Consider the following 12,541-nt stretch of genomic DNA (forward strand, 5'->3'; position numbering starts at 1 on the left):
GTGAGGCATCTGAGTAACACCAACAGGTATCAACTGCGAAGTGCTTTCCTCTCCAGTCACCCCCCAAATCAACTGAAGTCTTTCTATCTCCAAGTGAGTTGCTGCCTGTCTTGAAGTACCCCCCACACCACCGGCCCAACCCTTTATTCAGAGTCTCACTCCTAGAGCCCTGAGTAAGGTTCAGTCCCCAAATTGTCTCCTGTTTCTCCACCAGCAGGTCTGGCAGCTACCAGACAAGGTCCCAGAGTTCCCTGCAGATGGGGTTGCCAGGAATCTTGGTTACACTGAAAGTACACATTGCCAACATCCTCAGGATGGGCAGAGGCAGCAGGTGAGGCTGTCCCGTGTCTCATGCATCAAAGGAGGCCTGGACTGTCTGGAAAGGCCCTCACTGCAAGGAACCAGAGCAGCAGCAGCAGAGACGAAACTGCAGAGAGGGGGCTCTGACCCATGGCTGCAGGGAAAACAGGCAGAGAGGTTTTGGGAGAGAGAGAGAAAAAGAGGTATTTAGGAGCACAGGAGCAAAGTGGGGACACACAGATTCAAGGTGGAGAGATTGGCAGAGTGAGCTGGACAGCCTGATATACAAAATTGCCACAGGCAACAGAGATAAAGATCAAGTTTAGGGAGGCGCTGGTCCAATGGTAATGGGTTATCAGAACTTACTAACACTAGTGTCACTAAAGTTGATGTACAATGCCCCCACTGCTAAATTTGACTGCTTTAAAAAATTTTAGGCAACCTGGGCAACATAGGGAGACCCCTTCTCTACAAAAAATGCAAAAAGTAGCCAGGCATGGTGGCATATATCTGTAGTCCGAGCTACTTGGGAGACTGAGGTGGGGGGATCACTTGAGCCCAAGAGTTTGAGGCTACAGTGAGCCGTAGTGGTGCCACTGCACTCCAACCTGGGTGACAGAGTGAAAAAAATTTTTTCAAATAAAGAATTTAGGAAGGTAGACAGAGACGAGGAGACCAATTAGAGTCACAGTTTCTCTTCCAGAGGTCATTGTGTCTAACTTAACTGCTTTCTATTGCCACAAATAAGGTGCTTCAGAGTGGGATGTAACGTGGATTTAAGATCAGAGTGGGATCTACTGTGGATGAACTTGGCTCCTTTGCCCAAACCCTGGTAGGAGAGGTGTGGGGTGGACTAGGAGGAGAAATCCTAAACTTTTCCAGTTACTGGAATTATATCATCAAAACTCAAAGATGCCTGGGAGGCTGGAAACTTGGCTTCTGATCCTGGCTCTGCCATGAACTCACTGTCACCTTGAGCAAATAATTTGTCTCTGGGTCTCACTTGACCATATGAAATGGGTAATGCCTCTTGTTCCGCCTCCTTCCCATAGATTACTGTGCAATAAAGATGGATGGGATGGGATGGGATGGGATGGGATGGGATGGGATGGGATGATGTCTGGGAAGGGATGGAAACCATCCTGGTGTGGTGGTTCAGAGTTTGGCTCTAGAGCCAGGCTCTCTGGACTCCACTTCTTAGTAGCTGGGTGGCACAGGGCTGCTTGCTTCTCCTCTTTGCACCTTTGATGTTTTTGTTTTTGTTTCGTTTTGTTTTGGGACAGAGTTTCACTCTTGTTGCCCAGGCTGGAGTGCAATGGCACAATCTTGGCTCACAGCAACCTCCGCCTCCTAGGTTCAAGAGATTCTCCTGCCTCAGCCTCCCAAGTAGCTAGGATTACAGGCATGCACCACCACACCCAGCTAATTTTGTATTTTTAGTAGAGACGGGGTTTCTCCATGTTGGTCAGGCTGGTCTCGAACTCCTGACTGCAGGTGATCCGCCCATCTTGGCCTCCCAAAGTGCTGGGATTACAGGCGTGAGCCACCGCACCTGGCTTCTCTTTGTGCCTTTGTACCTTGGTACTGTCATCTGCAGAACAGAGGTGATGACAGTACCATTGGGGCGTGGTGAGAATAAATGGCATGATGTGCCTGGAGTGGATCAGAGGAAGCTGGGGGGTCCTTCCTGCCCACTTACAGAGTTCTGAAGGACAGAGGAGTTCTAAAGGCTTGGGGAGGAGCTGCTGTTTCTTCCCTGGAAATGGCCCATTCCCACCTAGAGACATGGTGACCTGGGTAGGCCTTGGCACACCAAGTGTCTGAGGGAAGAGAAGAGTCACAGCTGGAGATCATCTGGTCCAATTTGCTCATTATACACACCGAGAAACTGAGGCACAGAGAAAGAATGGGTTGGTCATAGAGAAAGAGCAGAGCCTGGACTAGAGCCCAGGCCTCCAGCACCCAAAGCTGGCCTTCAAAGGTGGGTTTGAGGGAGCCCTGAGGGCAGTAACAGAGACAGTGGGTTCTGCACTGGGAGGCAGAGAAGGACCAAAGGAGGATGTTGTGGGGAGCAGCCCATCCATCCCTCACTTCACTGCAGCCTGAATCTCTCAGGGGCCTGATCAGTGGCCTTTTCCTGCAAAGGACAGGCAGACCCAGGCTGGAGAGCAGGTGCCTCTGCTCCCCCAACCATCTGCTCTCCCACACACTCTTCTCCTGGCTAAGGCTGGCAACCCCCAAGGTGCCACTTCAGTGAGTGCACTTTTATTATTATTATTATTAATGAGGTTGTTTCCTTATAAAAGATCCAGGTGGGCCGGGCACGGTGGCTCACGTCTGTAATCCCAGCACTTTGGGAGGCCAAGGTGGATGGATCCCCTGAGGTCAGGAGTTCGAGGCCAGCCTGGCCAACATGGTGGGCAGGGAGACAGCAGTTGGGTGCTGTGCCCCTAAGGTCCAGCTCAGGCTGTGGTCTCTACTAAAAATACAAAAAATTAGCCAGGCGTGGTGGCATGCGCCTGTAATCCCAGCTGCAATCAAGAGGCTGAGGCAGGAGAATGGCTTGAACCTGGGAAGCGGAGGTTGCAGTGAGCTGAGATTGTGCCATTGCACTCCAGCCTGGGCAACAAGAGTGAAAACTCCGTCTTAAAAAAAAAAAAAAGATCCAGGTGATGGGGTCAGGGATGAACTGAGTCCCACAGGTGCCTACAGCCCTTACCTGAATTATCCAGATGGCAAGGCCCAGACTTGCACTCCTTGTCTATAGAAAAGAAACAGTAAAGAATGAAAGGCTCAGGAGCTCTCAGGATGGAAAGGGACCTCAGAGCCCTGGTGGTCCATCCCTGACTTGTTCTAGGAGAAGTTGGTCCATTTCCCCCTAATTCTGCTCTTTCATGGTGGAACCTCCTTGACTAGGTTTGCCTCAACCCATGAGAAGCAGGGCCAGAAGGAAGTGGGCCATCAAAGCCAGGGTCGACTCTGGGGCACTCCTGCTCCCTGGGCCTGTAACTTTGCCTCCCTGCCACGCTCACCTCTCCCTCTTCCACGCCTCGCCCTAGCCTGGTTTGTGTTCTTTGCATGCCCTCCTCACCTTATGTCAACTCATGCATGCTCCTGTTGCTGTCCAAGATAGGAAGTGAAGTCCTTAGCCCTTCAGAAATTAAGAACCTGGGCCCATCCCCGTGGTTCTCCTTCTGGCCGTGCTGGGGACATGGACAGGAGGAGCGTCCACCACTTCCCGACCACAGCCTGAGTGTGACCTTAGGGGCACAGCACCCAGCTGCTGTCTCCCTGCCCCCACCACCCCACCCAGCACAGAATTCTTCTTCCAGCTCATAAATGCACTCTTCTCAGAAACTGAGGTTGGGGCTCCTACTCATTTCTGGCAACAGCTATTTAGGTATCAATAATCTGGCTGGAAAATAATTCCCTTCCAGCCTCTGACCAGGAGAAAAGCCCGACCAGGCCTGCTTGCCCGCCCAAATGGTCAGAGACCCCTCCCTTGGCCAGGAAACCTTTCCAGCCACCCAGCAGGCAAGTGGCCAACTATGGCTTAGATCCCTTCAAGGGCAGTAAGTGCACCCCTCAAAAGGTTATGTCTCCCCTTAGATGGAAGGGGTTGGGAGCTGGTGGATATGACTGGTTGTATTTATGTATCCCTGGGACACAGGAGGTAGGGGCTTGGGTTTGCCAAAGTCCCTGGTGGATGTGGAAGGCCCACCTTCTGCACAGGTGCTGACTGGCGCTTGCCCTCCTACCTTTGATGTACTCGCAGTTGTAGGTGCTGCGCTTGCCCAGGGCCTGGAGGTAGATGCGGGCGGGGCCCTGGGCCGGTCTGCTGGCATTGATCACCTGGAAGGTCTCGAAGGGGGGGATCAGCACCTCTTCCTCTCCAGGGAAGAAGGAGTAGCCCTTGATAGGGGCCCCAAGGCAGGTCCAGATGCCAAAGAAGGTGTCCTCACCAAATTGCTGGGCTGCAACATTCTTCAGGGAGGCGGAAGCAAAGCCCCCCAGCCTCACAGTGGCCCCGGGCCCTGCTGGCCGGAAGTGCAGGCCATGCACACCTCGGAACACCTGGTGGCACCGGGGTGGACGCTGGCCCCTGCCCAGGAGCTGCAGGGCCTCGGTCAGCAGGAAATGGAGTGTCTTGAAGGAGAAGTGATGGAGGTAGTGGGCCCGGGAGCGACCTGCCTCACGCACGGCTGCATTGAACTCCTTGTGCAGGGGGCTGTTGGCTGTGTAGGCCAGGAGGGCCACCCCATGCTCATCGCGGAAGCCCAGGGGTGGTGGGGGTGGACGGGTAGGGCTGAGACTCCACTCTGGCCCCCAGGCCTGGCGCTCCTGCCATTGGCTGCTTGCCAGTGTCCAGCCATCTGCATACACCTTGTTGGCCTGGAACTCCGTGTGGTTGAGATCTGGAAGAGCAGCTGTCATGGCAGCAGCACAGCCAGCGTACTGGTCATCAAAGGAAGCCAGGGCCATGTCCAGCGGCATCTCTTGAGAGAAGAGGTCTCGTCGTGTGATGGGGTGGCTCTGGGCCTGAGGGGGCAGGAGCAGCAGGGACTGAGAGGATAGGCCCCTGAGAGAATGAGTCCCCTGCCATCCAGCTCTCCCCTCCACTGAGAAAGGCAGGAAGGACCCCAAACACACCTGGAGGGGAAGGGGATTGGGAACCTCTGGCTATAATTTCCCCAAGACTAGCATCTGGGGCTGTCCCCTTGGGCTGAGTGATCCCCAAGGGAAGCGTCAGGCATTCTTTCCTCTCTCCTTCCAGGGTTCAGAAGAAGCTGATGGCTCAGTTCCCTGCTGGGGTGGGAACAGTGGGGGATGCCCATACCTGAAGTGCTTCCATGAGGCCCACAGACACAAGAAGCAGAGACATCATAGCAGGCATCTGCATGCTGGTGACCCTGGGCCAGTTGCTGTCCCTCTTTGAGTCTCAGTTTCCTCATCTGGAAAATTGCAGTGTTAATCTGTATAGTTTAATAAACATGAATCGACACTTAGTCTGTGCCATTCCTAGTGCTTGGCACTGAGAGTCACAAGACAGACATGGAGGCTCAGAAGAGAGAGGACCTTTCTTGCTGGAAGGAACATGCGTGACTTCCTGGAGGAGTGACGTGAACAGGGTCTTGCAGGATGAACAAGAGACTAAAATGTCAGCAAGTGGAGACTGGCAGATATTGTGCAGCAGGAATGGAAAAAGCAAATGTATTGGAGGTGGGAACTGAGGATGTAAAGAGGGAAAGACATGTCATCTAGGCTGGCAGAGCTCGCAGGGTAGGAACGTTGGGAAGATGGGCCAGTCATGAAGGGACTTGACAGCCACGGTGACAGCTGGGCTTCACCTCACAGGGGTTGTGGGGTTGGGATGGGGGCAGATCCAGGAGTGTTCAGCTGGTGGGGCCTTAGCAGGACTCCAGGAACAGACTTAGAGCAGGGCTTGGTCCACCGGTTGCCCCCACTCCCTGCAGTCCTCTTGTGGAATGAACCTTCCATGCTTCCAGGGAGGGACAGATATAAACCCCAGGTGCTGGGGAAAGAGGGGATCAGAAAAGCAGGAGAGAACAGAGGATAATGGTTTCCCCAAAGCAAGCAGCATGAACCACAAGCGTTCCACACCCTCCCTGTTGGGGGACAGGTGGAGTGCCTGAAGTGTCTCCAAGAAGAGGGTGTCCAGGCATTGGGTCTGGATTGAAACTGGCAGTTTTCTTTTTTTTTCTTTTCTTTTCTTTTTTCTTTCTTTTTTTTTTTTCTGAGACCAAGTCTCACTCTGTTGCCCGGGCTGGAGTGCAGTGGCATGATCTTGGCTCACTGCAACCTCCACCTCCTGAGTCCAAGTGATTCTTTTGCCTCAGCCTCTGGAGTAGCTGGGACTGCAGGTGCCTGCCTCCACGCCCAGCTAATTTTGGTATTCTTAGTAGAGACAGGGTTTCACCATGCTGGCCAGGATGGTCTCGAACTCCTGACCTCGGTGATCCGCCCACCTCGGCCTCCCAAAGTGTTGGGATCACAGGCATAAGCCACCGCACTGACCCTATTGTCATTTTTTTAAGAACTAAAAGGAAACATGCTTACACATACACACTTTATTACCTTTTTTCCTCAGGAAAAAAATATGAACTTCCTTCCATGTCAGTACATACATACCTCCCTTGCTCACATAATGGCAGCTTGGTTTATCTCACGGTATAAACCATAATTAACCATTTCATACTTATGAACACTTAGATTTTTTTCCTAATTTTAAAATATTATACATAATACTACAGTGAATATTTAGGTATATAAATCCTTGTCTACTTGTGTGCATGTTTTTATAGGAAAGATTTTGAGAAGTAAAATGAGATTTAAAGAATATGAATACTTTTTATTTTGATAGAAACTACCACCCCACCAACAATGGATGAGAGTGCCCTTTATTCCACATCTTTGCCATTGCTGAATATGATTGATCTCTTTTTAATTTCCATTTAACTGGTAGGCAAAATGGTATCTACTTTTTTTGTTTGTTTGAGGCAGGGTCTTGCTCTGTTGCCCAGGCTGGAGTGCAATGGCATGATCATAGCTCACTTCAGCCTTGACCTTCTGAGCTCAATCGATCCTCCTGCCTCAGCCTCCCAAGTAGCTGGGACTACAGGCACACAACACAATGCCTGGCTTATTTTTATATTTTTTGTAGAGATGGGGTTTTGCCATGTTGCCCAGGCTGATCTCGAATTCCTGGGCTCAAGCGATCCACCCACCTTGGCCTCCCAGCATGCTGGGATTACAGGCATGAGTCAAAGCTTCCAGCCTCTGTTTTCTTTCTGTACACAAATGGTAATATAGTCAATGGGCCTTTATCTTTTGGAATCTGATAAAAGCTGAAACCTCCCTTTAGAAAATGAATATATGCGCCTTCAAACAAATGTTACATAAATATCAGGGTGGTTAAGCTTCTGTCCCCAATCTCATTTAGGTTAAGCGTCGCTGCTTTATCATCTCTGGCTCTGGGGAGACCTAAGTTTGGATAGTTCAGTGACTCTAAGACACTGGGATTCTATGTGTCTATAATTAATCTTCAAATCTAAGACCTGTAATTGCCAATACACAATTTAAATGTGAAGTATGAGCTTCTCTGGGCAATGGAGTTAGCAGTAGTTTTTACCAAATTCCACATGTCCAAAATGGAGCTCATTATCTTCTCCCCCTCAAAAGCTGCTTACTCATTTATTCAACAATTTTTTTTTTTTTTTTTTTTGTCTAGCATCTGTAGCATGTCAGGTACTAAGGATAAAATTATGAACAACAGCCAGGCATGGTGGCTCCAGCCTGTAATCCCAGCACTTTGGGAGACTGAGGTGGGAGGATTACTTGAGCCCAGGAGTTTGAAACCAGCCTGGGCAACATGGTGAGACACCATCGCTACTAAAAATAAAAAAATACGTCCGGGCAACTTTGGGAGGCCGAGGCGGGTGGATCACCTGAGGTCAGGAGTTCAAGACCAGCCTGGCCAACGTGGTGAAACCCCATCTCTACAAAAATACAAAAATTAACTGGGCATAATGGCAGGTGCCCGTAATCCCAGCCACTCGGGAGGCTGAGGCAGGAGAATAGCTTGAATCCAGGAGGCGAAGCTTGCAGTGAGCCAAGATCGCGCCATTGCACTCCAGCCTGGGCGACAGAGTGAGACTCTGTCTCAAAAATTAAAATACATACATACGTACATACATACATACATACGCCAGGCTACAGGGTGTGGTGGTGCATATCTGTAGACCCAACAACTCGGCAGGCTGAAGGTAGGAGGATTGCTTGAGTCCAGGAGGTTAAGGCTGCAGTGAGCTATGAAAACCCACTTCCCTGGGCGGGTGCGGTGGCTCACCCCTCTAATCCCAGCACTTTGGGAGGCCAAGGCGGGTGGATCACCTGAGGTCAGCAGTTTGAAACCAGACTGGCCAACATCGTGAAACCCCATCTCTACTAAAAATGCAAAAAATTAGCCGGGCATGGTGTTGTGCGGAAGCTGAGGCCGGAGAATCTCTTGAACTTGGGGGGCGGAGATTGCAGTGAGCCGAGATCGCACCATTGCTCTCCAGCCTGGGCTACAAGAGTGAAACTCCGTCTCAAAAAAAAAAAGACTTGAGTTCTTGTCTGTGGTCTCTTGAAGTTCACCAAGGAGGCTAGAGCTGCTGTTACTAGTTGCTCACTTTCCTGTGTGTAGAATCCAGTCATGGGCTCAGGTGAGGCTTTTTCTCACTCTATGCACCCCAAGAGAGGAACACATGCCCCAGGACTGGTGCCCTAAGGCCTTGACCATTGTGATTGGCTCATGGATGGACACATGACCCAAGAAGGCCAATCAGAGGCCTTCCTGCCAGTTGATCTAAGGATTCAGGGTAAAAGAGAGTGTACCTGACCCTGTGGTTTCCTCAGCCCAAATTCCCGGACACCGTCTTTGAGTCCACATGCAGGTGCAGTGGATAGTTCTCACGCAGGCTGTCAGCCTCCCACTTCTAGGGCTCACATTTTTCTGTGTCTGAGGCGTTCTTCATCACCCTGGGAGCCTGTTTTTTTGCAAGCACAGGGCAGGCCAAAAGTGTAGGGGATTTAATGTTCCCAAGGACAGCCTTCAACCAATGAGGTCTGGAAGTCAGACTTCCTGTCCCATAGAGGGTCCCCGGTGGGACTAGTTGATCACAGTGGTAATAGGCTTTTAATTGGCTGCTTTTCTCTTCTCTATCTGACTTTGCCAATCCCTGACTTGTATTTCTTGGGATCACTTTATAAAGAAGTTCACTGCACCCATGTACTTGTCTATGGGTCTGCTTTTGGGGGAAGGAAACTGAGAGTCTTTTCTTCGGAAGATTCTTCTTTAGTCTGGACCCCCAGAATGAACACATGAGGAACAGGCCTGAGCCCAGCCCAGAGCGAGGAAGACCCCAGCTGAGCCAGACCAGTGGCCTGAGCAGAGCTGCCCAACCAAGTCCAGTTTAGATAAGCCACTTGCTGTCAACCCGAAGACCATGAGCCTGGGAGTAAATGTTTGTTTGCCACTGAGATTTTGTGGCACACGGCAAAATGGTTATGCAGCAAAAGCCCACGGGGCCAGCTGTATCTCTCATTGCGTCTCTGCAACTCAGTTTCTGTCTGCCTCTGCTCTACAGTAAACAAGATAGATCAGAGGCTTGGGGGGAGGAGAGGCTTGAAGGCAGACTGAGGACACGGAATCAGAGGACCTAAGAGAATGGCAGTGAGGACACACAGAGTTAGGAGATAGAATTTACAAGACTTGACGTCTGATGGGCTATAGGGGACGTGAGAGAGGGAAAAATCAAAGATGACACCCAGGTTTCCATTCTTTAAACTAGAAACACAGAGGAGAAGTAGAGTAGACTTAAAAAAAAAAAAAAAAAAACGGCCGGGCGCGGTGGCTCAAGCCTGTAATCCCAGCACTTTGGGAGGCCGAGACGGGCGGATCACGAGGTCAGGAGATCGAGACCATCCTGGCTAACACGGTGAAACCCCGTCTCTACTAAAAAAATACAAAAAAAAAAACTAGCCGGGCGTGGTGGCGGCGCCTGTAGTCCCAGCTACTCGGGAGGCTGAGGCAGGAGAATGGCGTAAACCCGGGAGGCGGAGCTTGCAGTGAGCTGAGATCCGGCCACTGCACCCCAGCTTGGGCGACAGAGCCAGACTCCGTCTCAAAAAAAAAAAACAAAAACAAACAAAAAAAAAACGAGGCCCCTCTTTTATTGCCCATCTTCTTCCACCATTCTTACATGACTGCAGAGTGTCCTGCTCCAACACAGCCCTGTGAAACTTTACTTTTTTTGTTTCAGCCTCATTGAAGTATAATTGGTACACAAAAAACTGCACATAATTAATATATACAATTTGGTGATTTTGGAACTAAGTATACACTCATGTTACCATTACCACAATCAAGGGAATAAACATGTTCGTCACCTCCAAGTTTCTGTGTATCCCTTTATTTTCATTTTATTTTTATTTTTATATTTATTTATTTATTTTGAGACAGGGTCTCACTCTGTTGCCCAGGCTGGAGTGCAGTGGCACGATCTCATCTCACTTCAACCTCTGCCTCCTGAGAATCAAACGATTCTCCCACCTCAGCTTGCCGAGTAGCTGGTACTACAGGTGCCCACAACCACGCCCAGCTGATTTTTGTATTTAGTTGAGAAGGGATTTCGCCATATTGACCAGGCCAGGCGGGTCTCGAACTCCTGACCTCAGGTGATCCATCCGCCTAGGCCTTTCAAAGTGCTGGGATTACAGGCGTGAGCCACCGTACCCAGCCTTGTGTTTTTTGTTTTGTTTTGTTTTTTGAGACAGTTTTGCTCTCGTTGCCCGGGCTGGAGTGCAATGGCGCGATCTCGGCTCACTGCAAACTTTGCCTCCCGGGTTCAAGCGATTCTCCTGTCTCAGTCTCCCAAGTAGTTGCAATTACAGGCGCGCGCCATCATGCCTGGCTAATTTTACATTTTTAGTAGAAATGGGGTTTCTCCATGTTGGTCAGGCTGGTATTGAACGCCCAACCTCAGGTGATCCACCCACCTCAGCCTCCCAAAGTGCTGGGATTACAGGCATGAGCCACCGCGCCTGGCCTGTTTTTAGTTTTATTTACTTTTGTTTTGGTTTTGGCTTTCATGTAGCAAGAACATTTAATGTGAGATGTACCCTCTTCACCCATGTTTAAGTTCACAATGCCTTATTGTTACTGTAGGCACAATGTTATACCAGAGGAGACTTGAAAAGCTCATTTTGCTCATTATTGTAGTCCCATTACAAAGCAGATGCTCAATAAAAATGTATTGAATTAATGATCAGGTTTGGAGGGGAAATGGTGAGTTCACTTTGGGAAATGTGAACTCCCCGAAGCAGATGTCCAAGAGGTAGCGGAATGGACAATCAAGGAGACATGAGAGTCACAGGCGATTGAAATCAGGGAAGAGATGCGATCCCCAGAGCAAGGAAAAGAGAAGGCTGAAAGGCAGAGGGCGAGCTGCTTGATGGTTGAAGCCAGAGGTCAGGTGGAGCCGCACTCCTCCTTGGCTTTCTAGAGTCTCTTTGCATCTGGTCCTTGGGTTCCATGAGATACCATGGTATCCTTGTGATAAAATCCTCTTTAGGCTTAATCTAGCTCATGGTGGCTCCTGTTAATTTGCCATGGCAAGTCTCACGTGATAAACCATCCCCATAATTCACCCAGTCATCCGTGATGGTCCCCTGGGTGTCCATTCAGTCAATCATTTGTCAAACATTCACATAGTTGCCAACTAACGCTGGGTGAGATAGGGGTCCATCCTAGATTCTCCTTCCCTTCAACATCCGCACTCCCTGCCCTGGCTCAGGCTTGCCCGTGCCTCCTCACTGATCTCCCCCTCCACAGTCAGCCCCACTAACCTGCCTGCCCAGGGAGGGCGATGTTTCTAAACTGGTCATGTTCCTTATGTGCTTAAAAGCCCTCTGTGCCAAAACTGACTGGAAGAAATATCTCAAAGTATAGAGGAAAAATGCAGAGACGAAAATTATGAGGGAAGAGATTAAGAACACATCTAGAAAAAAAAAAGCAAACAAACAAACAGACAAACAAACAAAACATCCCTCCATACCCTCAAAACAGAGGCCAACATCCTTATCCTGGCCCTCTACGCCCTCTGCAGCTCGCACCTGCCACTCCTGCTTGGCTTCTGTAGTGCAGAACAAAGTCGCAGGTGGGACTCCATGGTTACCCTCCCTGGGGTTCTGCACACATTGTCCCCTCTCCTTGGGACACCCTTCTCCTGGCTACCCACTCTTCAAGGCTTAACCCGGGGGGGGGGGTCACTTCCTCCAGGAAGCCCTCTGACTCCTCTGGGCTCCCATATCACCCTGTGCTGTCCTCTGTCACTGTCCTTATTACACTGTGCTGCCCTTATATGTGCCTGGCTCCTCTCCTGGCTGGTGAATTCCTTGAGGGCAGGGAGCATGTATGCCAAGACCAGGCACTGGGTAGGCCTCAGCATGTTTGCTGAGAGTCTGAGGAACTTTCTCAGCTCAGCTAACAGCGTAGACCACTGCAGAGCAGGTGGGTGGCTGGCCTTGGTGACCAGTGTCAGGGGAGATGTAGTGGGAGCCGGAGGGACAGGGTGGGCATGGGCCAAATTGCTGGGGATGCTGAGTAACTCTTTTCTAGCCCAAGGGAGTTGCCGTTCTGTCCTCCCTCTCATCCCGCTTGGGGCCATTCTTTCATCAG

General features: G+C 50.4%; 1 protein-coding gene across 1 annotated transcript; it reads right to left on the bottom strand.

Annotated features, from left to right (window-relative positions):
- Positions 1 to 247: 247 nt before the first annotated feature.
- ART1 (ADP-ribosyltransferase 1) lies at positions 248 to 5,334 on the bottom strand. Its single transcript, XM_008019976.3, has 4 exons — positions 5,138 to 5,334; positions 4,059 to 4,839; positions 3,020 to 3,061; positions 248 to 454 (listed from the first exon to the last, which is right to left on the bottom strand). Exons 1-4 carry the CDS (start codon positions 5,198 to 5,200, stop codon positions 357 to 359), a joined length of 984 nt encoding a protein of 327 aa, XP_008018167.1. The 5' UTR covers positions 5,201 to 5,334; the 3' UTR covers positions 248 to 356.
- Positions 5,335 to 12,541: the final 7,207 nt, after the last annotated feature.

The sequence above is a fragment of the Chlorocebus sabaeus genome, chromosome 1 (assembly GCF_047675955.1).
Source record: "Chlorocebus sabaeus isolate Y175 chromosome 1, mChlSab1.0.hap1, whole genome shotgun sequence".
Classification (NCBI taxonomy): Eukaryota; Metazoa; Chordata; class Mammalia; order Primates; family Cercopithecidae; genus Chlorocebus; species Chlorocebus sabaeus.

Bases quoted from the DNA above. Each gene is read 5' to 3' on its own strand.
- ART1 (XM_008019976.3), bottom strand. From the start codon at position 5,200: ATGCAGATGCCTGCTATGATGTCTCTGCTTCTTGTGTCTGTGGGCCTC. The intron at 4,840-5,137 runs GTATGGGCATCC...CTGCCCCCTCAG, and splicing joins GCCTCATGGAAGCACTTCAG to GCCCAGAGCCACCCCATCAC. The intron at 3,062-4,058 runs GTAGGAGGGCAA...TCTTTTCTATAG, and splicing joins CAACTGCGAGTACATCAAAG to ACAAGGAGTGCAAGTCTGGG.